The 26,863-nt window shown below is 55.3% G+C and overlaps 7 protein-coding genes across 7 annotated transcripts; 4 read left to right on the top strand and 3 right to left on the bottom strand.

The window, feature by feature from the left end:
* Positions 1 to 1,496: 1,496 nt before the first annotated feature.
* On the top strand, positions 1,497 to 4,989 carry CLUP02_00644 (WD domain-containing protein; the record flags this gene model as incomplete). The annotated part of the gene is made up of 6 exons (XM_049279691.1): positions 1,497 to 1,530; positions 1,758 to 1,842; positions 1,952 to 3,203; positions 3,253 to 3,463; positions 3,513 to 4,720; positions 4,771 to 4,989. 6 exons carry the CDS (start codon positions 1,497 to 1,499, stop codon positions 4,987 to 4,989), a joined length of 3,009 nt encoding a protein of 1,002 aa, XP_049135648.1.
* Positions 4,990 to 5,606: 617 nt separating this feature from the next.
* Positions 5,607 to 6,569, bottom strand: CLUP02_00645 (uncharacterized protein; the record flags this gene model as incomplete). Its single annotated transcript, XM_049279692.1, has 1 exon — positions 5,607 to 6,569. One exon carries the CDS (start codon positions 6,567 to 6,569, stop codon positions 5,607 to 5,609), a length of 963 nt encoding a protein of 320 aa, XP_049135649.1.
* A 779-nt stretch (positions 6,570 to 7,348) lies between these two features.
* CLUP02_00646 (PP-loop family protein) lies at positions 7,349 to 9,952 on the top strand (the record flags this gene model as incomplete). Its single annotated transcript, XM_049279693.1, has 1 exon — positions 7,349 to 9,952. One exon carries the CDS (start codon positions 7,349 to 7,351, stop codon positions 9,950 to 9,952), a length of 2,604 nt encoding a protein of 867 aa, XP_049135650.1.
* A 470-nt stretch (positions 9,953 to 10,422) lies between these two features.
* Positions 10,423 to 13,186, bottom strand: CLUP02_00647 (uncharacterized protein; the record flags this gene model as incomplete). The annotated part of the gene is made up of 2 exons (XM_049279694.1): positions 10,423 to 12,060; positions 12,131 to 13,186. The coding sequence occupies 2 exons, from the start codon at positions 13,184 to 13,186 to the stop codon at positions 10,423 to 10,425; spliced, it is 2,694 nt and encodes an 897-aa protein (XP_049135651.1).
* Positions 13,187 to 13,348: 162 nt separating this feature from the next.
* Positions 13,349 to 15,702, top strand: CLUP02_00648 (uncharacterized protein; the record flags this gene model as incomplete). The annotated part of the gene is made up of 15 exons (XM_049279695.1): positions 13,349 to 13,400; positions 13,498 to 13,598; positions 13,700 to 13,791; positions 13,914 to 13,979; positions 14,045 to 14,141; positions 14,203 to 14,247; positions 14,309 to 14,377; positions 14,446 to 14,559; positions 14,643 to 14,757; positions 14,831 to 14,883; positions 14,942 to 15,081; positions 15,165 to 15,266; positions 15,333 to 15,470; positions 15,495 to 15,546; positions 15,616 to 15,702. The coding sequence occupies 15 exons, from the start codon at positions 13,349 to 13,351 to the stop codon at positions 15,700 to 15,702; spliced, it is 1,323 nt and encodes a 440-aa protein (XP_049135652.1).
* A 117-nt stretch (positions 15,703 to 15,819) lies between these two features.
* Positions 15,820 to 19,383, bottom strand: CLUP02_00649 (uncharacterized protein; the record flags this gene model as incomplete). The annotated part of the gene is made up of 11 exons (XM_049279696.1): positions 15,820 to 16,685; positions 16,844 to 17,819; positions 17,897 to 18,010; positions 18,089 to 18,116; positions 18,140 to 18,347; positions 18,461 to 18,541; positions 18,602 to 18,869; positions 18,893 to 18,950; positions 18,985 to 19,094; positions 19,172 to 19,220; positions 19,301 to 19,383. 11 exons carry the CDS (start codon positions 19,381 to 19,383, stop codon positions 15,820 to 15,822), a joined length of 2,841 nt encoding a protein of 946 aa, XP_049135653.1.
* Positions 19,384 to 19,406: 23 nt separating this feature from the next.
* CLUP02_00650 (uncharacterized protein) lies at positions 19,407 to 26,715 on the top strand (the record flags this gene model as incomplete). Its single annotated transcript, XM_049279697.1, has 26 exons — positions 19,407 to 19,566; positions 19,626 to 20,415; positions 20,470 to 20,480; positions 20,547 to 20,785; positions 20,842 to 20,882; positions 20,968 to 21,017; positions 21,070 to 21,162; positions 21,255 to 21,447; positions 21,521 to 21,612; positions 21,686 to 22,195; positions 22,256 to 22,479; positions 22,533 to 22,812; positions 22,866 to 23,099; positions 23,154 to 23,842; positions 23,932 to 24,094; positions 24,151 to 24,396; positions 24,451 to 24,649; positions 24,700 to 24,771; positions 24,830 to 24,880; positions 24,933 to 24,997; positions 25,050 to 25,234; positions 25,290 to 25,597; positions 25,652 to 25,777; positions 25,831 to 25,911; positions 25,977 to 26,157; positions 26,215 to 26,715. 26 exons carry the CDS (start codon positions 19,407 to 19,409, stop codon positions 26,713 to 26,715), a joined length of 5,784 nt encoding a protein of 1,927 aa, XP_049135654.1.
* Between the last annotated feature and the right edge of the window lie 148 nt (positions 26,716 to 26,863).

Raw genomic sequence — 26,863 nt, forward strand, 5'->3', positions numbered from 1 at the left:
GCGTGGGGCAACCTACCTTGGACGGGGAAGGGGTCAGCGAATTGGCGGCGGGCAGGGACTGTGGGGGAAAGAGCACCGAGGGGAGGGGGATCGGCGGGTCCATGCTTTCTTTTTCTTCTTCGAGTTTGGCACCACCGTCTGACGGTTCAGGGTCGGTGGCTTGAACTTGGGGAATGCGTCAGCCACTGATTTCTTCTAGACTCGACCTCCCGTCTCCAGAGACAAATTGAAGACTGGCAGACTTCTCGATTGATGTGTGTGTCTGATTGGATGTGTTTGATTACTCCCCCCAGAACCGATTGAGCTGATTCAAAAGAGGGGTCTTGTCTGCCGCCGTCGTACTACAGAAACGACACATGACACTCTGGGCGCTAATTGGCGAGCCATGTGCTACTTGGATCGCCTGGCGTCTGTCAGATTTGTTCTGGATCCCGGTCTACGTACCACTTTCACCTTCCGCGCCTACCAAAGGTACCTGGGTACGGATTGTCAGAGGTGCTTAATGCTACTGTCTTTGTACCTAGGTAGAGTAAGACGCATAATGCAGGATCCAGCCAGACTTTCAAGGGGAACGCCAGCCACCAGACATATTAACAACAGGTTCGTCCCGTTGTTGGAGTATTCATGCGCAGATCGATGCAATCATAAGCTGGGCAAGACGATATCAGGGGTCCAAGAAAGCGAGTGTGACGGTGCCAGCCAAACTCAATTGCTTCACTTCTGATGCTCTGACATGAATACCTTCGTTACCTTGCCAAGGTACGAATAGAGGTACCCTAACCTGACTGCCCCCCTTATCCACCTGCCTTGAGTCCTTACCCCATGCACCTCGCACCCACGAAGAGAAAGTACCCCGGCCTCAGGTGACAGTGATGGATCCCAATCCTTCCAACATGTTGGATTGCGCCAGCACCAACAGGTATAGGTGCAGATGCGGTTGCAGATTGCAGACACCCAACGACGCGCACTCACACCCTTTTTGCCTCTTACAGCCCACCTCAGAACCTACCTTACATAGTGTGTGTGTACGCAGTACGGAGTACGAATGCGCCTTTAAGCCTTGCAGCATTCGCTGAGCCCATTCCCATTCCCATCCATCATTCCATCCCGTCCCCCATCTTTCCTGGCTCAGGTCCTCCCCGCTTGGCCCCGTCGCAATCCACCAATACATCATACCTGGGCAGGCACCTCACCTCGCAATCCCACGTTTCTACCTATCTCCGTGCGCGCCCACCCCCATAACTCCAGCCGCAGCCAATTACTACCTTACCTACTGCTACCACTTACCTCACTACTCCCACCACCACCACCACCACCACCACCACTACTACGGCTACATCCTCACAGCATCACCACCCGAGCGAGCTCACATACCCGACCGCCCGTATATCCTTCCCTTTATAGCATCGCATCGTCCTTTTCCCCCATTGCATTGTTTCTTCTTTCTTGCATGCGTAATCCGTAATCGATCCTAACCCCCGCGCTACCGCTCGAAAATGGCCAAGAAAGCGCGCCAGAGGGTCAGCTATGGTATGTCTGTCGCGTGCATCTTCTGTCCGTGCCGCTTTGCTCTGCTGTTGGTGCTCGTGTGCCCGCTGCGCTTCCGTCGCATGTTGGCTGAGGCCGGCGACCGCACCCCCGCACGTCCGCCGGGACGAGCACCTGGAGTCTTGACTTTGATCGCGAGAGTCGGAACTGTCTGCAGCGTTCCCGAGAATGTCAATGGCCTCGCTTGCTAACCACACATGGTCAAACAGTCCTCGAGCTCCCAGCTGGTTCGCAAGGCGGCGGCCACAGGCTAGGCGTCAATGGCCTCGCCGTCGACAAGGACAATGGCATTCTGTAAGATCCCGCGATCCACGATGCAAACCGTTGCCCTCCTGCTACCACTTACTACAACTCCTCTTCTCTGCGCCGCTACCCGCTGACACACTGCTGCGCTCGCAAACAGATACTCGGGAGCCCGCGATGGCTACATTTGCGCATGGGACCTCAACCTCAACCTCCAGACCGGCGGCAGCGTACCACCCCCAGAGAACAAGACCAAGACCGCCTTCCGCTCCCAGACCCAGGCGCACATGGCATGGATCAACGACATTGTCCTCGCTAACAACAACTCCGCCGTCGTCACCGCCTCCAACGACCTGACGGTCAAAGTCTGGCGCCCACACTCCGAGACGAACGATATTGCCGCGACCATTGGAGGACACGCCGACTATGTCAAGTGCGTTGCTACACCCCCTGGCGGCTCCGTCAACTGGGTCGCCTCGGGCGGCTTCGATCGCAAGATATACCTGTGGGACTTGAACGGAGGAGGCAAGACCCTCGAGATCGACACTCAGGGCGACGAGGTTGCGGAGAAGGGCTCCATTTATGCCTTGAGCGTCGGTCACAGCATCATGGCCAACGGTGGCCCCGAGTCGGTTGTGCGCTTATGGGATCCACGTTCCGGCAAGAGAGTGACCAAGTTCGTCGGCCACACGGATAATGTACGCGGCGTTCTGCTCAACGAGGCCGGCGACAAGGTGCTTACGGCCAGTTCCGACCACACGATCAAGCTCTGGAGTGTCACAGCTGGACGCTGTATGTACACATTCACCATGCACGAAGACAGCGTCTGGTCGCTCTTCTCGGATGACCCTGAGCTGGGCACCTTTTACAGCAGTGACAGGTCTGGTTTCGTCGTGAAGACGGACGTCCGCGGCAACCTCGAAGACCTTGACGACGGAATCTCTGTCGCGGTCGCCCACGAGTCTCATTCAATCAGCAAGGTTGTGGCGGCAGGCGATTACATCTGGACGGCAACCAACACTTCGTCGATCAACCGGTGGTCCAATATCGACACAGGCCCCGACTTACAGCTTCCCGAGGCTTTCCAACGCCAGCGGGCTGCGTCCACAGCTTCGAGAACGAGACAGCCCTCGAGTCCTCCGCCTGCGAACCCCCCAAAGAAGGAAATCTCACCAAGATCCATCTTGCGCATCTCCAACACGGCAACATTCCCAGTACAAGCCGCTCCTGGCCCAGAATCTCCACCGGCAGTTGGGAATCATGTGCCGCACGGGACCGAGCCTATCAACCAGAACCCGGAGGAGACCATTGAGGGCCAGTTCGGTTTGGTCAAGCACAGGCTCTTGAACGACAGGAGGAGAGTTCTGACGCTCGATACGGCCGGTGACGTTCTCATGTGGGATCTCATCAAGGTATGTTGGCTGCTTGTGTGGCTCGAGGATGAATCACTAACTCTCGTAGTGCAAACCAATCCAAACGTTTGCAAAAAAGCACCTAGAAGACGTTGAGATTGAAGTCAACACCACAGAAGCTGTAGCTCCGTGGTGCTCCATCGACATCAGCTCCGGAAGTCTTACTGTAGTTCTGGAACCGTTCAACTGCTTCGATGCAGAGATGTATGCGGATGACCTGGAGTTGGAGGAGCCAGTAGAGTTCCGAGAGGACCAGAGAAGTAAGAGCTTCGGGAGACTAAGAATGACCATATGCTAACCGACTCCTAGTCAATCTCGGCAAATGGATCCTTCGCTACCTGTTTGCTGGCTTGATCGATGAGGAAATCAAACGCGATGAAGCGTACCGTGCCACGCTCAACGAAGCCGTCGAACGGAGACTACAAGCAAGCCGCGCAAACCCTCCCTCGTCAATAGCGATTCCTACCGACAACGCGTGGGATGAGAGTTCGGGAATGACACCACGTGCGAATGGCTCTCATTACCCCATGACACCTGGCATGGCTATTGGCCTCGCTACACCGGGGGCTTCTGGCCGCCTTCACGACGTGCCAGAAGGAGCAGCCACTCCATCTAGTCCCCTTGACAACAAATCATCTCAGTTCAGCCGGCCGTCAACCGAGCGAGAAGACTATTTCACAAGTGCCATTGGGCCGATCGAAGGCGCTTCGAAGCCTACCGCAGCACCCGCAACGCCTGCCGAGCAAACGGCAGCTCCCGATGCCAAGACCCCAGCAGACGCAGGCAAAGACAAGGAGAAGGACAAGGAAAAGGACAAGGACAAGGATGCAACCAATGGAAAGTCACCCAGCACAGCGTTCGGCAAGAAGTTCCGCATGGGCATGGGCATGTCTTTTGGTAGCAAGAAGAGTGGACGATCGGCGTCGACTACTGCGCCGGAGAAGCCAGCTGTGGTGGACGAGAAGGCTGAAGAATCCGAGGCATCATCAACCCACGAGAAGGAGGTTGATGACAGTTTCCTGGGCGCCATCCAGAAGATTCGCAATGATTACGACAAGTCATTGACTGAGAATCCCGAGAAGCTCATTGAGACAAAGGTTACGCCAAGCTTGGCAAACGACACACCAGTGCTCAAACTGCCTCCTGGTACAAAGGTTGTCCTTCAAGAAGAGACGACTGGTGGAAGTGCCAACATCTATCAGGGTACTGTTGAGACAGTCGGCCAGGGGGCGGATATCATTGAGCAATGCGGCCCCATGTGGTTGGGCGAGGTGCTGCTCCAGAATCAGATCCCTATCAAGGAGCCTGTTAAGGTCTCATTCGTCCTTCAGCCATGGCAGAACAGCTTGCCTGACATTGCAACAACGGATGGCAACAATCGCCTAAACGCCAATAGGATGCTACGCGTTAAGAAGATTTTGGCCTACGTCGCGGAACGCATCGATCCCCAGCCAGAGAACCCAGAACCGGATGCTCTCCTGCCTCATGAGTACTTGGAGCTGTATTGCAACGAACAGGTAAGTGCCCCATGCATGCGCCCTGCTCGATCTCTGCTAACCTGGCTTAGTTACTACCCATCACAATGACCCTTGCAACCCTACGAGCTCACATCTGGAAGGGTGGCAATGACGTTCAGCTTCACTACAAGGCAAATGGGCGCAAGGAAATCAAGGAGATTAAGGAGGCTCCCAAGGCGGAACCCGAGCCTGCAGCGGTAGCACCGTCAGCAGCGGAATCTGACCCTGCACCATCGACAGGCACCGCAACGCCTCCAACGACAGGATAGTCTCTGTCTCGAGTGGTAGGGTGGTGGCAAGGGAGACCACATTTCCAAGTGAGCTTGCAAAAGATGCAGCTGCCGCAAAGCTTCAAAACCATGAGTGTGGTAAAGAAAGCCGACCAAGAGCAGTACATGCAACGTGCGCCATCTGAACTCACTCCGCCACGATCATGGGGGACATCTACGGCTGCCTCGGCTTCGCGATAGTCTCGAGTGGTGGACAGGGTGCGGCCGACCAGGGAGTGCCACTGGCATAGAGATGGCACATGGACCACAAAGTACAAGTGGGCATTTTCGTCACGAGAGTTGCATGTTGCTGTACGACGTGAGTCAAATGGCCATGGCCTGTGATGTCTAGTCAGTACGGGTATAATGGCGTTTTTCAGTAATGTACATAGCGGAAAAGTTGTCAAGTCGCAGGCAGCCCTTCTGGCTGCGTGCTCGAAGCGTATGTTTATACAGCAGGAGGGCAAGTTGAGGGCCCTCAAATACAGAAATTCTTTTTCCCTTTTCACATGGCCGGTTTCGCCGTCTACCCAGCGCATTACACGTCACGCGCCTCTATGCTTGTTTGCGCACAACCACGTCCCATCGCACACCCAGAAACTCTTGGAAAGATAGTATTATATGACGGCGCCAGTCAAGGTGTTTGACGCAAACTGATAACTGCCGAGGAAGATGGACCCCCCAATGCTGATCCACATGACCCTCGGCCCGATACCCGCAAAGAAGGGCCGGATCCCGTGCTCCTTGTAAATCGTCCTCAGGATATCGCCAATCTTTTCCTTCTGCTGGCTCAGCATCACCCTCGTCTTGAGCACGTCGAGCGGGGTCGTGATCCCGGCCGCCGCGGCGCCGGCCACGCTGCCGTACAGCGCGCTCTCGACGGCGCTGACCTCGTACTGCGTTTGTCGGCGGGTGTTGGCCCCCGTGGCCGGGTCGATGTCGAGCTTGTAGTTCTTGGCCTGTTTGCGCTCGCGGCCCCAGCGCTTGAGGCGTTCCCAGAGGGGGAACTGGATTATGGTGAAGGGTACCTCGCGGAGGACGGTGATGGACCAGCCGCGGTAGAGCTCGCGCCAGACGGCGGAGAGGCCGTTGCGTCCGGTCGGGGAGGAGTATTGGGAGAGGATGGAGCGGAAGGCGAGGAGGGAGGAGCCGCCGTGCTGGCCTGCTTGGGCGCGCTGTTTTACGACTTCGGTGGGGACGCGGATCGCGCAGGCGGCGATTTCGCCTAGGGAGGCGGCGAGCATGTGGGTTGCCGGGTCGATCCAGGCTGGTTTGGTCGCCGACGCTTCCCCTGTTGGCGATGATGATCCTGAGAGCGCGAGGAGGCGGGAGTGTATGAAGGATTTGGAACCCTCGTAGGTGCAGAAGAAGAAGGCGGCGCCGGGGGCGGAGCCGACGACGGCGGAGCCGATGCCGCGGTAGATTCCGGTGAAGCCGCCGGAGGGGAAGAAGCCGGCCGAGGACTGGAGGCGGGTTTTGAGGGTGTCGAGGGGGAAGAGGGTTAGGTCTACTGTTGTGCCTGCTATTCCGCCTGCTAGGAGGGATGTTGTGAAGGAGGGGGGTTGGTTTGTGGTGGACATGGTTGCGGTTTTGGTGGGTTGTGGGAGGTGGTTTATGTGAGGAAGTAGATCCGTAGAGATTCTTGCTTCTTGTCGTCTCTGTTAATGCCTTCGATAGGGTGCGGCTCGGGCGGTGGTGGTGGCAGCTTCGTGGAGGTCGAGATGTTCGTGTCGCGTGCTCGGGATTGCGCCGGGGATCAAGAGGTCGACGGATGTAAACCGAGGGCAACCGGATGAAAGTCAATTGACTTGGGTATGCAAAAGAATGTAAGGCCGAGAGGGAGGAGGGCCGAATGCTATGACGACGGAGAGTACATCTACATCAATTGAGAGGGACAGAACACTTGGAGTGAATGGCGGAGAAGATGAGATTGGTATCGTGAGGTATTAGATATCGGAGCTCAATCGGTCCCTGTACGTAACGCGACAAAAAAAAAAGGGCAGGGGTCTTTGCGCTAGAGCTCCGACTCTCCGAGGTCTGCAATGCTCTCGCCGCTCGGTGAGGTGGGTTATCAGCGAGCGCGGGGCCCGGGGGAGCTCCTTACCTTATCCTTATCGCTGCTCCCTGACACAACCAGCTTGGGAAATCTTTCCTCCGAAGAGCCCGAGCTCACATGTTCCGGTACATAGTGGGGGACTTGCTCGGGTGAAAGCTCCATTTCTCTTATCCCATCGTCACGTTGGAGACTGTCAACCGTTGATTCGTCAATTGCAACATCCTGGAAACCGAAACCCACGATAGCTTCATCGGACTCGAAACACAGCACAGAACAAAACCACAACAGCATAGAGGCGATGGAATGGCCCTCACCAACCCCCCGATCGCGACCGCAGCGGCGACCGCAACAGCAGCGGCGGCGGCGGCAGCCCACCACCTCATCCTCCACCCGGTCCCGAAACCCATAACCTTTCTCGAGTTCTTCGACGCCCTCCGCGCCGCCACCCCGCCGCGCTTCCCCCACGCCCGCACCGCCCAGCCGCGCCGCATCGGCCTCGCCGTGTCAGGCGGCGTCGACTCCATGGCCCTCGCCTACCTCTTCAACCAGCTGCGCGAGATCAACCCCCTCATGCGCGTCGTCGATAACCCGCTGGCAAAAATATCAGCCTACGTCATTGACCATGGCCTGCGCGAGGGGTCCCGCGAGGAGGCTCTGGCCGTCGTGAAGGAGTTGCGGAATTTCAAGCATATCCGGCCGCAGTGGGACACGGTGAATTGGAAGGCTGAGGGTGTCACGGGCGATCCAAATCTGTTGCCTAACGTCGAGAGCCTCGCGAGGAGGGTGCGGTACAGGCGGTTGGGCACGCTGTGTCTTGCGATGCACGTTGAGAGTATCTTTCTTGCGCATCATCAGGACGATCAGTACGAGACCGTGCTGATGAGGCTCCTCGCCGGCCACGGCAGCCGCGGGCTAAGAGGGATGCTCAAGGCCGGGAATATACCAGAGTGCTACGATATGCACGGCGTCTACGAGAGCGGACACGTCGACGACCAGATGATGCGCATGCCGCAGATAAGCTTCCGCCCGCCGAAACGGCATTGGAGGCACATGCGGCGACAGCTCGTCTCGGAGCTGGATCTGGAGTTATACGGCGCCGAGCTGAGGGCGGGTCTACAGACGGGGTGGCATGAGGGCCCTTATGTCGGCGGTGAAGACGACAGCTCTGGGAGCGACTGGCTCTTCTCCGCTGCGAGTTCAGCGTCCGCGAAAGCGAGGGCGGCGGCGGCGGCGCGGAACATGACGAGGATACGCACCGAGGATGCCGGGGTGATGATCTATCGCCCGCTGCTCGAGTTCAGCAAGGACCGGCTGATTGCGACGTGCGAGGCGAATAACGTGCGCTGGTTCGAGGACGCTACCAATAAAGACGTGACGCTGACGACGAGGAACGCGGTGCGGCACATGGTGCGGAATCACCGTCTGCCCGTGGCGCTGCGCAAGGAGAACGTGCTGAGGATGTCGGCGCGGTGTGGGGCGAAGCTGAGGGGTCTGGAGCAGGAGGCTGAGCGATGGATCAAGAGGCAGGCAGTGGCAGAGTTTGAGCCGAATGTCGGAACGCTTGTCGTTCGGCTTCCTGAGCTAGGTGTCTTGGGACCCGGTCCCGGACGCGGGCGCGAGAGGGGCAGGAAGTCGGCGAACGACGGCGTAAGGAGGGAGCTCCGGCTCGCGCATCGGAGGGCCGTCGCGGGGTACATCGTAAAGAGACTCGTCGCCTTCGTCTCGCCCGACCGGACCCCGCCTCAGCACGCGTCCCTCCAAAACATCGTCGCCAAACTCTTTCCCACCCTTGTGGAAGGTTCTCTCACAATTTCAACACCTCCATCGGTACCAAGAGCCTTCAACCAAGCCTCCATCCTCTTCCTCCCCCTCGCCCCCTCGAAATGGTACCTCGTCCGCGAACCCTACCCCTCCTTGCAACCGCTCCCGCAAACGACATTCACGACGACCTCCAACATCAGCGACAAGCACCGTCACCCGACCTTCCCGCCCACGCAGTGGGAGTCCCCCGAGGACGCAGAGTACATGTCGCGAGAGCGGCTCGCCGCGCTGGACCGCCTGCCGCTCCCGCAGCCGCGGTTCCGCGAGACGAGGAGGTGGTACGCCTGGCGGCGCTTCAAGCTCTGGGATGGGCGGTTTTGGATCCGGGTGAGGGGGCGGGTCAAGGCATATTTCCGGATCGCGCCGTTTGCGCCCATTCACGGCAAGGCTTTTCGGGAGGGTCTTGGGGGTGGTGCGGATGAGACTGCTGCTGCTGCTGCTGCTGCTGACGGCGTAGAAGAGGGGGAGAAGCTGGAGAGCAAAGAAGACGAGGAGGGAGTGATTCGCGCCGCGCCTGGACTCGGCATCACGGGCGGTCGTGGCAGTAGCACCGGCGCCACTGTGAGCGCTGCCGACCGCAGGGCAGAGTTCGAGGGCATACTGAAGCGGTTCGCGCCGGGTAAAGTGCGGTATACGCTCCCCGCGCTGTACGCCGTCAACCGCGACGAGAAGACGGGCGAGGAGGTGCTGAGGATGCTTGCCCTACCGACGTTGGGCGTTGGATTACCTGGCCTCGAGAGGTGGGTTCAGTACGAGGTGCGGTACCGCAAGGTCGATATGGGCTTGTCTGAGCGCGAGACGATGGGTGGTGGGGGTCGTATACGACAGGGACGGAGCGGTGGCGGGAGTAGTAGCGGCAGTGGGAGTGGCAGTGGAAGTGGTGGTAGAAGCCAGAGCAGCAGCGGCGCCTCCATTGGCGGCGCTGTGTTAAGGAGGCATGTTTTGGCGGATAGCACGGCGGAGGAGAGAGTTTGGAAGCGGATTAGCGGAATGAGAAGGAAGAAGAGGATGACAACGGCGGCGATGCGGAAGAAGCAGGCTGAGGACAAGGAGACGAGAGCGAGTGTTGGTTTGAGGTCTGCTTGACGAGCTTGAGATACCCCCCTTATTTACTTACATTTACCTACAGTCACCTATGAAGTCGTGATGTATGAGGAAGGATGAAACCCAGTCACTGTGAGAGCGAAGATGGATGAAGAGTGTCAGTGAAGTTTGATTGCTCTCATTTATATTTCAAGTATGAGAAAGGAAATAAAATGCTCGAGGTTTGTTGATTTCGCCTCGTCGGTATTGGCCAAGAATATTGCTCAGTTCACCTTTGCTGAGCTTCCTCATCCATGAAAACGCCGTTGAAATCCATTCCATCCATCCATCCATCGTAACGACAGGTATTAAGGTATATATGCCCTTTTCCTTCCCTCTCTTTTTGCTCTTATAGCATAGCAAGACCACGCAGACTTGCGTAATCGTTTCGTCCACGTATTTCCCGCATACATGGTGACGACATCTATCCCAACCCCCTTTCTGTACCTCGGAAGAAACAAGCCTGTTTTGGCTTACTTCTCCTCCCCGATGATGAGAACCTCGTCGCCAGACACACTCCCCAACGAAACCTGACAGTTCCACGCCTGGCCCTTGTGAGCGTGCACGGCCTTGGGCCACTTTGTCCGGCTGTCAATCTTTACGTCTTTACCAAGAATGTTGATCTTGCCGCTGATGCTCTCGGCCTCGACGGTGCCTTCCCAGGAGGCAGGGTACTTGAGCTCCATGCTTCCGCTGACGGAGCCGTGCGAGGACTTGAGGTGGCGCATGGGGGGTTGATCCTTGATCGAGACGGCGCGCTCCTGCTCAGAAGATGCCGTGATGGCATCGCCCAACGGGTGACGACGAACCTCGCGCCAGGCGTCGTCCAAGTGTCGACCGCCAGGCAACGGGATGCGCTTCCACGGTCCGGCGCCGATGGGCGTGAACGGCACGCCCGGCATGCGCGGGATCTTGTCGGGGATGGGGAGCGGGTTCGTCGGGATATCGACGGGTTCATCCGGGTTCGCGCGGGGCTTCTCGCCTTCGTACGCGCCCTCGGTGCCGAGGATCTCGACCCAGATGGGCTCGAGGATCTTCACGGCCGTGTTGCCGGATTTCGTCTTCGTGTGCAGCTCGGGCTCCGCGACGGCCTGGAGGAGGCTCACGTTGTAGACGGGGAGGAACTCGGCGGCGATGTCGCCGCTGATGCTCTCGGCGACGGCGGCGGACGAGAAGGCGACCCAGGCCTTGATGGAGCCGGATTTGGTGTCGATGGAGGTGATGTAGTCGCGCGGCGGGACGACGGTGTCGGGTTTGCTGCTCTCCGCGGCGGCGGCGAGGGGTTCTTTTACGGTGATGTCGCCCGAGATGGTGGCGACTTCGAGGACGGCCGGGCGGGGGCGGGAGTCGAGGACTTGTTGGGGCGAGACGTTTGCGATGATGTCGCCCGATTCGGAGTTGATTTTCAGGGAGTCGTAGAGGGGCCAGGAGCCGATGATGTCGCCCGAGATGGTCTTGACGAGGATGTCGCGGGAGTTGAGGTGGTATGTGGAGGGGACCTCGACGGGGGAGTGGACGTCGCCGGACATTGTGCCGATCTCGAGGCCGTCTGCGAGGTTGACGGAGAGGTCGTCGACGACGTGGACGTCGAGGTTCATGGCCATGAGGAGGACGTGGCGGAGGGAGGCGCCCTCGGGGACCCAGACGGTCGCGCGGACGGTCATGCAGGGCCGACGGGACTGGGTCCATTCGATGCGCTGCGGGGTGCGGATGATGAGCTGCTGCTCCGTGTTCCACTCGACGGAGACGTCTAGGGCCGGGTCGTTGGAGACGACCTCGAGCTCGATCGAGGGACCGGGGCGGCCGGCCTGCTGGCGGCGGATCACAAAGTCGCCCGAGACCTGGGGCTGGTAGCCGCGGGAGGGGGAGTTGTTCTCGACGGCCTGGAGAACGCTGATGTCCTTGTCGGCGGCGAAGGTGAGGTCGAAGAACTTGGGCTCGAAGCGGTGCTCGGTTTGGAGGCATGTGCTCGATGGACGCCAAGGGACGGCTTCGCCAGGCTCGGCGGGTTTGGAGGGGTCACTTGGCACGGGAGATCCGTCTTTGATGGGCAGTCCAGTGACGGGGTCATATTGCTGGGGAGGCTCCTTGGCAGGAGACTTTTCAGATGGCTACGGGTCGTTAGTTAGCTTCATGTCAAGGTAGTAGTAGGTGCAGATGTAGATGGGAGTTGCGACGCACCGCATTGATCACAGTCGAGGCCAACATGCTAAGGAATCCCGTCAAGGTGAAGAAGACCAAGGCGGCAAGCAGCACCATTTTCAGCGTCCGCCTCGAGGCCCAAGGGAACTTCTTAAGAGCTCTGTCCTTCCACGATGGCGGAGGTCTAGGGTCATGGTCGTCGTCATTGTCATCATAGGGCACGTCGCCCATGCTCTCGGGGTCGCGGCCAAGCAGGCGCCTCTCTTCTTCAGGTGCGCCCATGTTGATGTTGTTGTTGTTGGCCGTCCTCGAGATGGTGTTGAAGGTCTGATAGTTTCTAAACTCTGTGGGTGATGACGAGAGCGGGGACGTGGGCGATGGCGTGTAGGCGGGTGGTGCCTCGCTAGGGATGCGAAACAAAGAGGCCGGGTTGTTGGAGGAGTATCTCGAGTGAGTCTGGGGCGTGCGCAGTGGAGCGTCTGTGGAGGGCGAGTAAGGCGTATAAGACGATGAGCTCTGGGCGGCGTGGGAATGTGAGTGAGAGTGGGAATGGGAGTGGACGTTGGAGGTGTAGGTTGTATGTGATGGCGTCGCCTCGCTGTCTGCGGCGGTAGAAGAGGCCCCGTCGTCATAAAAATCGTCGATGGCCGAGACGGATGACGAGGTCCTCCTATGTGTTGAGGAGTAGTGACGTGATTGTGCTTCTACGTTGTCGTCGTCGTTGTTGGGGTGGTGTTGATGGAAGGATGTGTTCAACCTTGTCTCTTCCTTGGCTTCGCGGTCCTTCTTTGACGACGAGGAGCCTTGCTCTTGTTGCTCTCGCTGCAGCAGCGAAGGGTCTTGGACGAGAACGTTGGGCACATGCGGCACGGCGGCGGACGTGGGGAACGTCGTCGCGTCAGTGACGTTGTCCTCGCTGTTGTGGAAATGAGTCTCTTGCTGCTGCGGAGGGTATATTCCCCCGGCTGACAATGAAGTGCTGCTTTGGAAGTAGCCGTCTGTGGGCGAGAGGTGGGCGTCGAGGCTGTCGTCCGGGACTTCGTCAAAGTCGGAGTCGTCGGCGGAGTACAAGTTGTCGGAATACGGGGCCGGCATGGCGGCGGCTTGTTACTATTTCAGTCCCTTTGATCCCTTCTTTTTTGTCTTCTGACAGAGTCCCCTTGGGGCCCTTGGGGGATTGTCTGTGCTCTGTAGGATACAACCGTTTTGGAGTAGGTATAACGTTTTGTTCCCTTCGTTTGGTGGTTCTGTTTCTTAATGCCGGGTCACCTAATGTTTGAGCTTTGCCCCTTGGGACAGGGCACTCTGAGTCTCTGACGGGGTAGACGGTGGCACTCTGGCACGCCAAACAGTGACAGCAAGTGACAGCGACTGAATCGTGAAGGGGACTTGGCTGATACGCGCAGTGTCGAGGGCAACGGGTAGAACGGACGCCAAGAAACGGAGTCAAACAGTTTCGGCGACGGGGCTCTCGTTTGCTTCAGAGCTTCAGCACCCCTCTGTGACCGTGAGTAATGCCGTTGCTGTTGGCTGACTGATCAAACAATGTATGAGTGAAGTATCTCTCTCGCGTGTCAGTAGATGATTGCACCTTGTCAATGACAACAGAAGAGACACGCGCGCCGACGTAAGATGAGTGGTAATAGGAAGGAGGACACAAGTCGGGGCCACGAAGAAGTGCGCGTTCACGCTCGATTGAGGTAAGCCGGAGGGGGTACGATGGGAGAATAGAGGGGAAAGTTACGAATACCGCAGACGAGGGACGAAGAAGAGAGAGTGGGAGAGATGGAGTTGAATGGGATTGACAGGAATGGCTTCACAGAAAGAGGCTAGCAGGAGTTGAATCGGAGCCGAGATTGAGACAACCTCGCAGATACTCAGAGACAAAGTGAGAGAGAGGGAACCCCCAGCCACCTACGGATACACGAACGAACTGCAATCAGAATCCACAAGACCGAACCCGGTCGGGTCGCCGAAGACGCAAGACAAGCGTGAACAAGGCAGACGCCGCTGCCCGCACGCCGTCCCCGGCGGGCCTGCACCCGATACGGTGGAAGGATTCACTCGACATCGCGAAAGAGGGGGGGCAGACTCGTAAGCCTGCAGATCAGGGCAACGATATGAGACCAAGTACCGGCACCGCGGACAACGGCAGTGTCGGGGACTTGATTTGCTACCAAGCGCAAGATGCACATTGCATGGTGTGAACCATCTCAGTCTCTCTTCGCCCCCTGGTACCTAGTCAGTCCTGCAGTATCCGCAGAGCAATTGTCTCCAAGTCACCAAGTCCATGGCAGCACGGCTTCTTGACTCTTCTTTTGCAGCTTTGCTTGCGTGACACGCTTGTTGTGCAGCCAAACGAAACAGGAAGCTCGTTAAGGACGGTGGGGAACCTAGAAGTATGGAAAGGCAAAAGTCAATTGAGATTATTGGATAACGGCTATCGAGTGGAGAAGAAGCGTGAAAAAGTAAGACGAGCACAAGTTCCTCGTCCAGCAAGGATGGTCGTGGACTCGTTAGTGACTTGTTGATGTGAGGTGACTGAATAAAGTTGGATGCGCAATCTGACAAGCTCCAAAAGATTGGACTTGGGGGAAAAGAGGCAGTGGAGCAATGTTGGCCCGATCTTACACCGACAAAAGTACCCAAGTCCAACGTCTACAGCAGTACGTATCCGGAGATAGCTACTGTGGTAAAGTACCTACCTTATCTCAAGGTACATTCAGCCCACGTAATTAGCTCGCAATAAACAAAGTTCCTTCCAGTATTTCCCCCCTTCGATGCTTATCCAAGTAAGTCGCCCCCTACCAGCCTCGGCTAGTCCCTCCGAACCAACCTATGGTCTACCAGGATATCATCGTTATTAGCCGTCGGGTTACGAATCACAGTCGTCTCTCTGCATATTCACTGGAGCCTGCCCATCAATCAAGCTTCTTCATAGTGGGTGTCTTGTATCCAACCCCTCCAACGGGGTCCAGTGTGGACGCGGGGTGACGACGATCGCGACGTAAGCTTCTTTTCCCTTAAGGTAGGCCAGCTTGGCAAACTCGACGACGTCCCATTCTGTCTCGAGGCCTACGTCAACCAATTTTGACGCTTATTTTATGTTCTGTCTTCCTTTTTGTCGGATCGCAGATCAAGATGATACTGATTGGGAGATGTTGGGGTTTTATTTGTAATGAAGACGGCGGACTCTGCGACGTTTACCTAGGGCTCTTACATGACGACCAGTACATAATAGACAGGCCCTCCATCGTCACTCTCACGATAACCTCACCCTGCAAAGCATCAATCCCACGTGGCAACCAACCACTTATGTGCAGGCATTCGTCTGTATTGAGCAAACATCTCTGGGGCTTCCCGCTGCCATATCCGCACCGTAGTGCAGCTAAGCTACCGACAGCTACCGCCAGCCTGGTTCCATCCACCCTTGCAGCGAGCAAAAGTCTTCTCTGGTATCTCTCTTTCTCTCTCTGACCACGTCTTCCAAACGCCATTGACGACGGGGCTATGTAACAAAACAGAGTGTGCCGCTCTTCTTGAGCTGGCCAAACCTAGGCGATCCCATGTCGCCTTCCAAAAATCTTCGTCTTCCTCCACAATTCAAATGAGGAACCCAAGAATATGCCTCCTGGCTTTTTTTAGTGTCCCTTTGATGTCTTGTAGTAAATTCCACTCCCTCCCATTGTCCACTTCAAACCCCCCGTCTCAACAGAGTCTTTGTCTCTTCACTCCAGACCAAGAATTCTCTTCGAGTTCTCATACACAACCCAGGTGATGCTCAGAGCGGGAGCAACCTTGAGCAGGTTAGGCGTGAGTCCCTTGTACATGCCCCGCACACCCTCATTCTTGAACGTCTGCCGTGCGACATCCACGATGCCGGTATAAGTTGCAGGGTGCATGACTGTTCCCTGCGTCTGGAGACGGGTGCGGAGGACATTGAGTGGGTACACCACTGACGCTCCAAAAGCACCACTGGTCGCTCCTATGAGACCAGTCATGATGTTGCCCGGCTTGGCGTCCTCCTCGTGAATGCCCTTGTACTTGGCCATGTATCTCTTGTACGAGGATTTGAGGAACTCAAATGTGCCCATGTCAATGGCACTGTACGGGAACATGCCCATGAGGCCCATGGTAACACCACGATAGGCAATGCGCATGCCTCCCGCCTGCCACATCTTCTTGGCAGTATCGATAACAAGTGCATTGCCGCTGAGGCCACCCTGGACCGTCGACGTCTGGAGCCGGAACTTAAGTGTATCTAGCGGGTATACACAGAACCTAGGGGACGTCAGCAGCGAGTCAAGGCGGCAAGAGAGACATAGAGAGACAAGGGGAGAGACGGCGACTCTGCAACAAATGATGGAGATGACAGCGGCTAAAGCAAATGAGGCAAATTTGGAGGAGTGTTGTGAAGAAATAACGTACTGGGCAACCATGCCAGCTACACCTCCCGCCACGAATTTTGAGGTGCTGCTGATCTGTCTGGGGTCGTTGTGTCCCTCAAACTTAGAAAGGGTTCGCTTTGCGGCCTCATAGGATCCAAACTTGATGGCACTCTCGGGCATGATCTTGATGACATTGAGTCCGTTGCCTTGGGGAAGTCAGTACATAATTCAAGTAGCTGCTCGGTTTAAAATGGCCAATCATCTTTCAAGCTAGGGAGTTCAAGATAGATGGAACGATGGACCAGTAGCAGCCGACAGCCATGAATGTATATAAACATCAGTAGAAGTATGAGCATGAGCGTACCTGCAAAAAGACTGCGCATGCCGCCTGCCTTCCAGAGATCCTTGACGGCATCACTAAAAGGTCGCACAGCGTTGTTCAGAGCAACCAGGGGACGACCCTGCTTCAAAGCAGAGGCCGCAGTCTCGGTACTGGCTCGAGTGTTGACGAGTAGGTAGACCTTGAGACGATCGAGAGGAGCGGTGGCAGTCCGCGATAGTCCTCCAGCGACGGCACCTGCGACAAAGTAACCTGGATCAGGGGCGAAGTCAGTCAGTCTCTTGGTCTTGGGTGCTACAGTTGCATCTGAGCTAGAGCCTTGCTCGGAGCTGCTGTCTGTGACCTGGTTCGCTTGAGAGGTGCCGACGCCGGGGAGTCTTCGGAGGATGCCTGTGCGCTTCTCGTTTCCGGCCTCGATGCACGCCTGCAGCACCGCTGCCTCCATGTTCATATTGTTCATGTTGGCGCTGGTACCTGAAAAGCCTGGAGGAGAGATGGGTACCACGGCTTGCGTTGTTGTCGTGGTTCTTGGTGATGATGTTGCTGAAGTTGTTTTTGACGTGAGGGAAGGTTGCTGTTGGGCGGAGTCTGTGGCAGAAGTGAGGCTGTCTGGTGAGGTTTGTTGATTTTGCTGCGGTTTTGACAAGGTGGAAAGCTGTGCAGCTGTGGTAGGAACGGGCGACGCAGCGCCTTCCTGGGAGGGGACGACCATCACCACGGGGCGGCCGTCTTCGTCGGTGGTGGCGGCGGAAGCAAAAGACTCGGTGGTGGTGCCGGGCTCACGATCCGAAGGGGATGCGATCCTCAAAATGGATCCAAAGAGGGTTTGCAGAAGGAAGCCGGTCGTACCTAAACCTTCAAGTGTCTCCTCCGATACCATCGAGTCACCTTCAGCAGTGAGGGTGACGATGGAAGAATAAAAGTCCAACACGGCCTTCAGAGGGGCGTGGCCATTGTGTGTTGGCATAAACAAAAGAAAATCTCTGCGCGTGTCCGGGTTCTGTCAGTGATTCACTCTCCAAGCAGAACAGAATGAGAGGTTTTTCCGGGAAGAAAAAGAGGAAGGAGAAACCCGACAACAGCACCAGAGCATCCGTCGTGGAAGCCTCTCGCCCACCTCAGGCATACGCCCATACACCGAGCCACACCGAGAACATCACGGCCGGTCACCGTGGAGTAGTGCTCCTGGACCTAGATCCGGACCTTCCCATATACGTCGGATAATCGGCCACCCTTTACTCTACACCTCGCTTTGCGGCTTGGGCTTACAACAACACCCATGGACTCACAACATACTCTACTGAATGCTGAGAAACTTACCGCCATTCTTCGAAGCTTATATAGCCATCGTTGTTCATGTCGATATCGCCAAAAAAGGAGCTGAGCTTGCGCATCGGCACAACCAGCCCAGCTCGTCGGAAGGCCTCCTGTAGTTCAGTCTTGTCAAGTCTCCCATCATGGTCCTTGTCTATGGACTGGAAAAGAAGCATGAGCTGCCTCTCTGTCTGCTCGACAAAGTAGCGGAACTCTGGTGATAGGTCATTGTCAGCGGCTGTCCTCGATATCTTATGCAATCCAAGACAGGGGAACCCGGCCAGTAGCTTCAGCTTCTAGTCTGATAGCCCCCAATTCGCAGCTTACCTTCATACTGAATCACACCGTCGTCGTTCGTGTCGACGACGGTCATGATCCTCCGCAACATATCGTCCGCATTCTTCATAGCTAAAGGGCAACGTCAGCACCCAGACCACACGGGAGCTTCGGGCAGAGTTTGATGCTGACGGTGATCAATCTTCTTCAACCCCTTCTGCAACCCCTTAAAGTCCAAATGTCCCGTCCCCTGGGGGTCCAATTGCCTCCAGAGGTCCTCGACCCGCTTATCCCGCTGGTTCTGCGACTCGTCCACCTCCATCTGGCGCTCGGTAACCCAATTTGTTACCCCCATGGCGGCGGCGGCATCAGGACGCAGGGTCAGTAGAGTCGAGGGCTCGGTCTCGACGCGGGATTCATAGGGTGAACGGCGGTAGAAAGGTGGAAATCGCGCGGGGTTCTATCGAGGGGCGTCTGTCTCACGACGACATGGCGGGTTATCAAAGGCGGCGTTGGGTTGGTGTTGTCGCGACTGGCTTTGCTTGCATGAGGTGCTGCAAGTCACAAGGACTGACGTAGGAGGATCGCGAGGTGCAGCGACCAAGAAAATGCAGCACCGCCTGCCGCAAGTGGTTCGCGCCGGGGCCACAGCGTCCGAAGCTCGGCTACCCAGGGGAGGGTTCCACTGGCGGGCCAAGCGAGGCAATCAGCTGCCACCAATTAGCAGTGCTCCCGGGAGCTTCCAGTGCTGCTCCAGCAGACAGCTTCAGCGAGGTGGTTCTCTGAGGCCGCCGGGGCGGACATCTTCCGCCTTATCTTTATCAGGGAAAACATCAGCCACAGTTCCATATGCTGCACCAGCCTCGCAGCTACCCTTTCCGTTAACTTCACCCATCAGCCTCGCTGCTCCTCAGCAACATCTCCTCCAATCTCTCCGGGTCATTGCGGACACAAATCATGTCATAGATTTCCATGAAAACGCCCGGGAGAGGTCATCATGGCTGCCAACTACTGGGAGTCAACCCAGCGTCGCTTCTGGCTCTTCTCCAAAGATGAACTCCAAGCAGTGCGCCAGAAGCTCGAAGACGATAATTCCGACCTAGTCCAGATGTTTCCTCTCCCGCAACAGCGGCACCTAGGCATTTACTTCAATCAGCGTTAGCTTCCCTGCTGCTCTTCATAGTATTCCCACCTGCTAACTTCATCACGCACACAGAGGTCAATCGGCTCGGCAAACGCATGGTAGTCCGACAGCAGGCCATGGCCACCGCCCAGGTTTATATCAAACGCTTCTACACCAAGGTCGAAATCCGGCGAACAAATCCATACCTGGTCGTTGCAACCGCGCTGTATCTGGCTTGCAAGATGGAAGAGTCCCCGCAGCATATCCGCTTGATCGTCAGTGAAGCTCGCTCCCTGTGGCCCGATTTCCTCGGTCTCGACACCTCGAAGCTCGGCGAGTGCGAGTTCTTCATGATATCCGAGATGAGCTCTCAGCTCATAGTTCATCAACCGTATCGAACCCTGAACAACTACCAACAGGAGTTGAATTTGACCCAGGAGGACGTCGCCCTGGGCTGGTCCATAATCAACGATCACTACATGACGGATCTACCGTTGCTATATCCACCCCATACGATTGCCCTCACAGCAATTTTGCTTGTATTGGTTCTGCGACCCTCGCCTAACATGTCTGGTTCCAACCCGCCATCCGCCGCTGGTATTGCTGCTGCAAGCGCAGCGTTAGCTCAGGCCCAAGGCCGAGTGCCTGGACTGCCTCCGACTCCCGGAACACCGAACCCCGCGGATAAAGAGAAGCAACCGGAGGCTAGGTTCACCCGGGTGCAGCGGTACGGTGCTTGGCTGGCCGAAAGCAACGTTGATATCGCTGCCATGGTTGACTGCACCCAAGAGCTGATTTCGTTTTACGATTGTCACGAGCAGTACAATGATAAGCTCTCTCGGGAGCAAATCAACCGCTTTGTCAAGGCCCGGGTTCTTGACAAGTGATGAATCTATGAGATGGCACAACTTTGTCATCGATGCTGATGCTATAGAAGGAGTTCGGATAGTGGCGTGATTGGAATCATATGGCTGGCGCTCTTCAATTGAGCGGCGCCAGCGAAACACAGGAAAGGCCTGCTCATTGAGAGCACTACTAGAACAAGTACCGACTCCTCGAAAGTCACCATGCGGAACAGCATGAGAAACGGCATCAGCCAGATGCATACACCTGGAGCAAGACTTTACAGTGGCCCTCAAGTATTCAATCCAATAAGACTGAGGGATCGGAAAGCAGAAATGCCCGAGAGTCTTCGAATGAGAAAAGGCATCGATCGTCTCACGCAGCTTGACATCGCAAGCGCTTTCGGGACTGTTCGATGCAACAGGTGCTTTAGTCCTAAATTCGGCGATGATGTCCACTGTAAAAGCATTGTGCTATGCTCAAAAGACTGGATACTGGCATTGTCAAGTTCACAGACATACACCTTTGACGCAAAATTGAAGTAATTCGCTCCGTGTCTGTCTTTTTGGCCTTGCCGACACCAACGGGGAAGCGTTGCTTACTTCATGCAGGGGATGCGGCCCTATAAGTCCAACAGGGAAGGTGACTAGGGTCAAATAGGGACGACTGCAGCTGTGCCACGCGTGGAATGAAGTTGTTGGATTCAAGCAAGTAAACAGACCTCGTATGCCTTGTGCATCTCGCCTACACTCAAACATCGTATCCAGCCTCGCCAAGCGCTCCACTTGTACATTGCTCCGTGAATGGAACTCACCGGCCATCGCATTCCTCAATCACTCCGATAGGTCTTGGAGGTCTACTGTCGTTGGTTCTGAATAGGGAATACAGACCCCTTGTTCACCAAATATGGGTCAGAAGGCACGCGGCGGACAATACCCATGACGCTCAAAACAATAACAATTCAGCCTCTTGATTCCGTCTTTGTTATCTTACCTCAATCATCTGCTACTTCTGAGTGCACGGAGACCCAGAGAAGAAGAGAAGAATCGATGCGAGGGAAAGGGGAGATCTCGTGAGACCGACGAAGAGTTAAGCTCAAGCAATCATGCTTCTAAACTCGCTCTTTTTGTCAACCACGGCATCAGCCTTGTTTTTGCTGTTGCTGTCATTCCGTCTATCGAAGCTTCGCAAAGAAACGATCAAGGTCATTCCGGAACACCACGGCCATGGCAAAGTTGTGCGTAGTGATGAGTGATACTGTTTCCTGGAAACCGAACTAAACTGAAGCTAGATCATCGCAATCATCTTAGTTGTGGCCCAGTCAATCATACTCGCTACGACAGCACTCTCGACGCCCCGACTTGGGCTCAATCTAGCTTCTGCTATTTTGTCCTTGGTGGCTTATGTGGGCCTCTGCCCGCTGCTCTTGTTGGAGCACACCAAGTCCGTCAGGCCGTCGGATCTCGCTGTTGTCTATCTGCTTGTATCGTCGGGATGCAATTTGCTTGATTTGGGAACGGGAGTTCCTGACAATGGGTCCGCCATAATCGTCGTCCCGGCATTTACGAGTCTTTGCATCAAGGGCGTGCTTCTGGTTGTTGAACTTCGAGGAAAGCAAACGATCCTGCAGAGTCCTCGTGATCAGTGGTCTCCAGAGGAATTGTCCAATATTCTGGATCGAACGTTCTTTGGATGGATCAATCCGATTATCGCCCGAGGGAACAGATACATTCTAACTGGAGACTGCCTTCCATTGATGGACAGCAAGCTGTCATCGCAACTTCGACGCCAGCAAGCCCTGCAAGCATGGAGTCAGAGAAGTACGCCTACTTTCCCCCTGGCGTAGCACAACGCGTCGACTTTTGCTAAGAGCACCATAGACAAGCCCGAGAAAAAGACGACGCTGCCCAAAGTACTGCTGCGTAGTATTCTTCCGCAGTTTCTTGTGCCCATCATCCCTCGCTTTGTTCTCATCGGATTCCGCTACGCTCAGCCGGTCCTAATCGGTACTGTCATCCGCTCCATCAGCATGTCATCCGAGGAATCTCAAGATGGAGGGTACTCAGTTGTGTCGATGGCTGTCTTTGTCTATGTGGGTTTGGCTGTAAGTCTCGTCGCCTGAGGTCCCGTACGATGCAATATTGAGTCATACTCTAGATCGCGAGAACTGCCTACCAGCACAGTCTCAACCGCCTCAAGATCATGATCAGGGGCGCTGTTGTTGGTCTCCTCAACAACAAGCAGCTCAATCAGCAGTCTACTGGCTATGGCGATGCAAAGGTGGTTACTTTGATGAGTACAGACGCAGACAACGTGGTTCAGTCGGCTTCCATGTTCCACGAGACGTGGGCGCAGATCATCGAGGTTGGTATAGGCACCGCGATGCTAGCTCGGAGAGTCGGTTGGGTTTGCGCGGTTCCATTCGTCATGATCTTTTGTAAGTTGAATCTAGGCACTCGTACTCAGAGTAAGAACTAATGAGCTCTTTAGTTTGCTCTCGTGTGAGTCGATATCTGGCAAAGAATCTCCAGAGCAAGCAAAAGGATTGGTCTGTGGCTACTCAGAACCGAATCGCCATGACCACGTCTATGCTTGGCTCGGTCAAGAGTCTGAAGATGCTTGGGATCGTAGACCATACGGAATCTCTGATCCTCTCCTTACGCCTTCGGGAGCTAGAAATGGCCAAGAAAGTCCGGTGGATGATGGTCGCTTATAACGCGAGTGGTATGTGATGTCATCCGATTTCAAGGTATAATGCAACTTCCTGACACCTTGTAGCAAACGCTCTCGGTATTTTCGCCCCCATTCTCACGCTCGTTCTGTACGTGATCGTCGCGAGACTTAACGGCTCCGCACTCGATGTTGAGACCGCCTTCACGACTACGGCGCTACTCGGCTTGGTGACGCACCCTGCCAACATGATTATGACCATCGTGCCGCAAGCTGTGGGCTCTCTGGCGGCTTTTGAACGAATTCAGCAATATCTCATTGAGCCACCCCGAAATGACCAAAGACTTATTTTCGATAAAGCAGAAGACAGCCTCGTCGACATTTCGCCCGCCATATCTTTGGAAGCCGTCACTATCCAAGGGCTCACTGCATCGAAACCTCCGGCTTTCAGCAATCTCAACCTCGTTATTGACAAGGGTTCAATGGTCATGTGTTCTGGTCCCGTTGGAAGCGGCAAAACGACGCTTGTCCGAGCCCTCTTGGGTGAGGTCCCTACGGCTTCTGGGACGATATCTGTGTCGACGAAGCATATAGGATACTGCGAGCAGTCTCCTTGGTTACCAAGCGGAACCTTCAAACAAGCAGTCTGCGGTTTCCTCCCCGAGGAGCCAAGCTGGTATCAGGAGGTGATCCAACTATGCTGCCTCGATGAGGACCTCCTGGCAAATCCCAGCGGCGACAGTACCATGATAGGAAGCCGAGGCTTGAACCTTTCTGGAGGACAACGACAACGAGTGGTACGTTTGCGCCGCCATGCTCTTTTCGCTACATATTTATTGTCGTGTCAAATTTCAAAGGGTTCACTTCACTGACCACAACTACTAAGGCTCTTGCTCGAGCCATATACGCCCGCAGTGAGATTGTGATCTTGGACGATAGCTTCAGCGCACTTGACGGTAAAACAGAAAGTCGTATTGTTGAGAACCTGCTTGGTTCTGCAGGTCATTTCAGGAAAACGGGCACGACTGTCCTCCTTGTTACTCATTCTAGTACGCTCCTTACGTTGCTATGGCACAAACAATGTACGAAGACTGACAGTCTATAGCTGCGCATTTCAACTTAGCAGACCAGCTAATTATCCTGGGTGGCGGAGCCATTGCGTACCAGGGGACGTGGGATGACCTGAAGCAGAACCCCAAGTACGCCTCACTGAAAGTTAATATTGTTGATTCAAAGAACGATACGGTCGTGAAGCAGCCCCAAGTGGACAAGACCGTGCAGAGCCAGAATTTGAAGATGGCCGAGGCTGTTTCTGATCTCAGCAGAGCAACGGGAGACATCTCTCTCTATGGTATGTTGCACTTTTATTCGCCTTTTGAATGCTAACTCAGCCATCTCCCCTCAGGATACTATTTCCGGGCTGTAGGCTTTCGTCATATCCTACTACTTCTCGCTTGCACCTCAACATATTCTTTCTTCGTAACTTTCCCTCAGTACTGGTTGCAAAAGTGGACGGAGGCACCAGTATCCCAGACAACATTCTATATTTGTGGCTACCTCATCTCATCTTTACTAGCATGGCTCGCTACAAGCGGAACGATGTGGTGAGTACGAATAGTTCAGGTCGCTGACCCTGATACTAACTTAGTTAAAGGTCAACCCAAATCCTGATCGCACCCGCTTCCGGCACTGAACTACATCGCCGCCTACTCTCAACTATCATCGGGTTCGTGCAATCCCACTAACTTCATCTGCTGCCACCTACACCTACTGACCAAACTTAGTGCCCCACTGTCGTATTTCTCAAAGACTGATATGGGAGTTACATTGAATCAGTTGGTCGCAACGCCTACCGAATGAGCCATATCATTTGCTAAGTCTTTACAGTTTCAGTCAGGATATACAACTGGTGGATAAGCAGTTGCCGCCAGCCATCATGTCCATGTCGAATCGTAAGCCTTCCTGACCCAACACTCACTCCTCCTTACTCATATTTGGTTACAGAGGTCTTCAAGCTGCTCGTACAGGTGGTTTTGTTATTCAGCACACAAAAGCTGCTGGCTCTGTCGCTTCCCCTTTGCGCCGCGGTCGTGTATCTCGTGCAGCGGGTGTACTTACGCACCTCGCGACAATTGCGTCTGCTAGATCTCGAGTCGCAGTCGGCAGTCTACTCGAGCTTCCTCGAATCAGTACCGCTTCCCTCTCCCCTTCTGGCTAAGCACGTTGTGGCTGACAACGACATAGGTTGAAGGCGTCACGACTATCCGAGCTTTTGGTTGGGAGAAACAAGCCGAGCATGCCAACGTGGTCTGTCTTGATAAGTCGCAGAAGCCAGCATATATCCTCTTCTGTCTACAACAGTGGCTGGGCATCGTTCTGGATCTCATGGTTGCTGCGATTGCCACAGGCCTCATCACACTTGCAGTTTTTGTGAGGGGAACGACGACGGCCGGTCAGATTGGTATGGCGTTGAATATTGTGTTGGCTGCGAACGCGACGCTTCTTAGCCTCGTGACATCTTGGACGAATATGGAGATTTCCCTAGGTGCCATGTATACTTTCTCTTCCTCCTTGTCTTCCTGGTTGATTTACTGACGGCTTGGCAGATCTCGCTTGAAGACCTTGGAGGCCGATACGCCGAAAGAGGAACAGCCGCACGAGGACTTTGTTCCCACGGAGGCGTGGCCGTCATCTGGATCAGTCGAGTTCGACAAGGTCACCGTTTCGTATAAGTAAGACAACTATTAACATTACGGTCGCCTCTGTAGACTGACTCTCTCTGCAGCCCCGACGCAGTGGCTTTACAAGACGTTACCCTGAAGGCCTCTCCAGGCCAGCAATTGATCGTTTGCGGTCGAACGGGCAGGTATGCTGCGCATGGCTGCATCCATAGATCATATTCCGATATCTGCTGACGCGTTGGACAAACAGCGGCAAAAGCACCCTACTCCTCACCCTCCTACGTCTTCTTGACACGGATGCTGGAAGCATCAGGATTGACGGGGTCGATCTACGTCTCGTGCCACGTTCTCTAATTCGACAGAAGTGCTTCATCACGGTTTCCCAAGAGTCATTCATTCTGGGACATGCCAGTCTCCGCTTCAACCTCGATGTGCGATTCCCTGTTCAATATTCGTGAGAGATCCCCGCTGACCTACCAACTACCCAGCCCTCAACTTCTCTCCCAGATGAAGCCATCATCTCAGCCCTCGAGAGGGTGGGCCTTCTGTCACACTTCTACCTACAAAACACTTCATCTGGAGAGGAAACTCGCAACACTCTAGACAGCCCACTATCCTCTCTGCCACAAATGTCCACCGGTCAATCGCAGCTATTCGCACTAGCTAGAGCGCTCGTACAACTCAAATCCATCAACCACCCGCCCGAATCATCAGCAAACGGAACTGAATGCCGACACATCATGCCGATTCTTCTGTTGGATGAAGCCACATCCTCGCTCGATACCGAGACTGAATCTGTCACACGCGACATCATAAACCAGGAGTTCACAGACAAGGGCCACACGGTGATAGCAATCACACATAGGCTGGGCGGCGTGACGGAAGGCTTGCGGCCAGAACGGGATGCCATGGTCTTGTTGTCCAAGGGCAAGATTGGGAAGCTTGGCGAGGCGGAGGATGTGTTGGACGCGGCGGCTTTGAAGGGGTAGCTATGCATGCGGATGGTTGTTTGACTTCTATCACTCGCTGATAGACCGTATCAATGGTTTAGGATTCGAACGAGAACGAATATTTGTTTTGTACAGACAGATGATGTCTCTCGATGATTCCCCTCGCATCCTCTCTCCATTGTACACA

The sequence above is a fragment of the Colletotrichum lupini genome, chromosome 1, assembly GCF_023278565.1.
Source record: "Colletotrichum lupini chromosome 1, complete sequence".
In the NCBI taxonomy this organism is placed as follows: Eukaryota; Fungi; Ascomycota; class Sordariomycetes; order Glomerellales; family Glomerellaceae; genus Colletotrichum; species Colletotrichum lupini.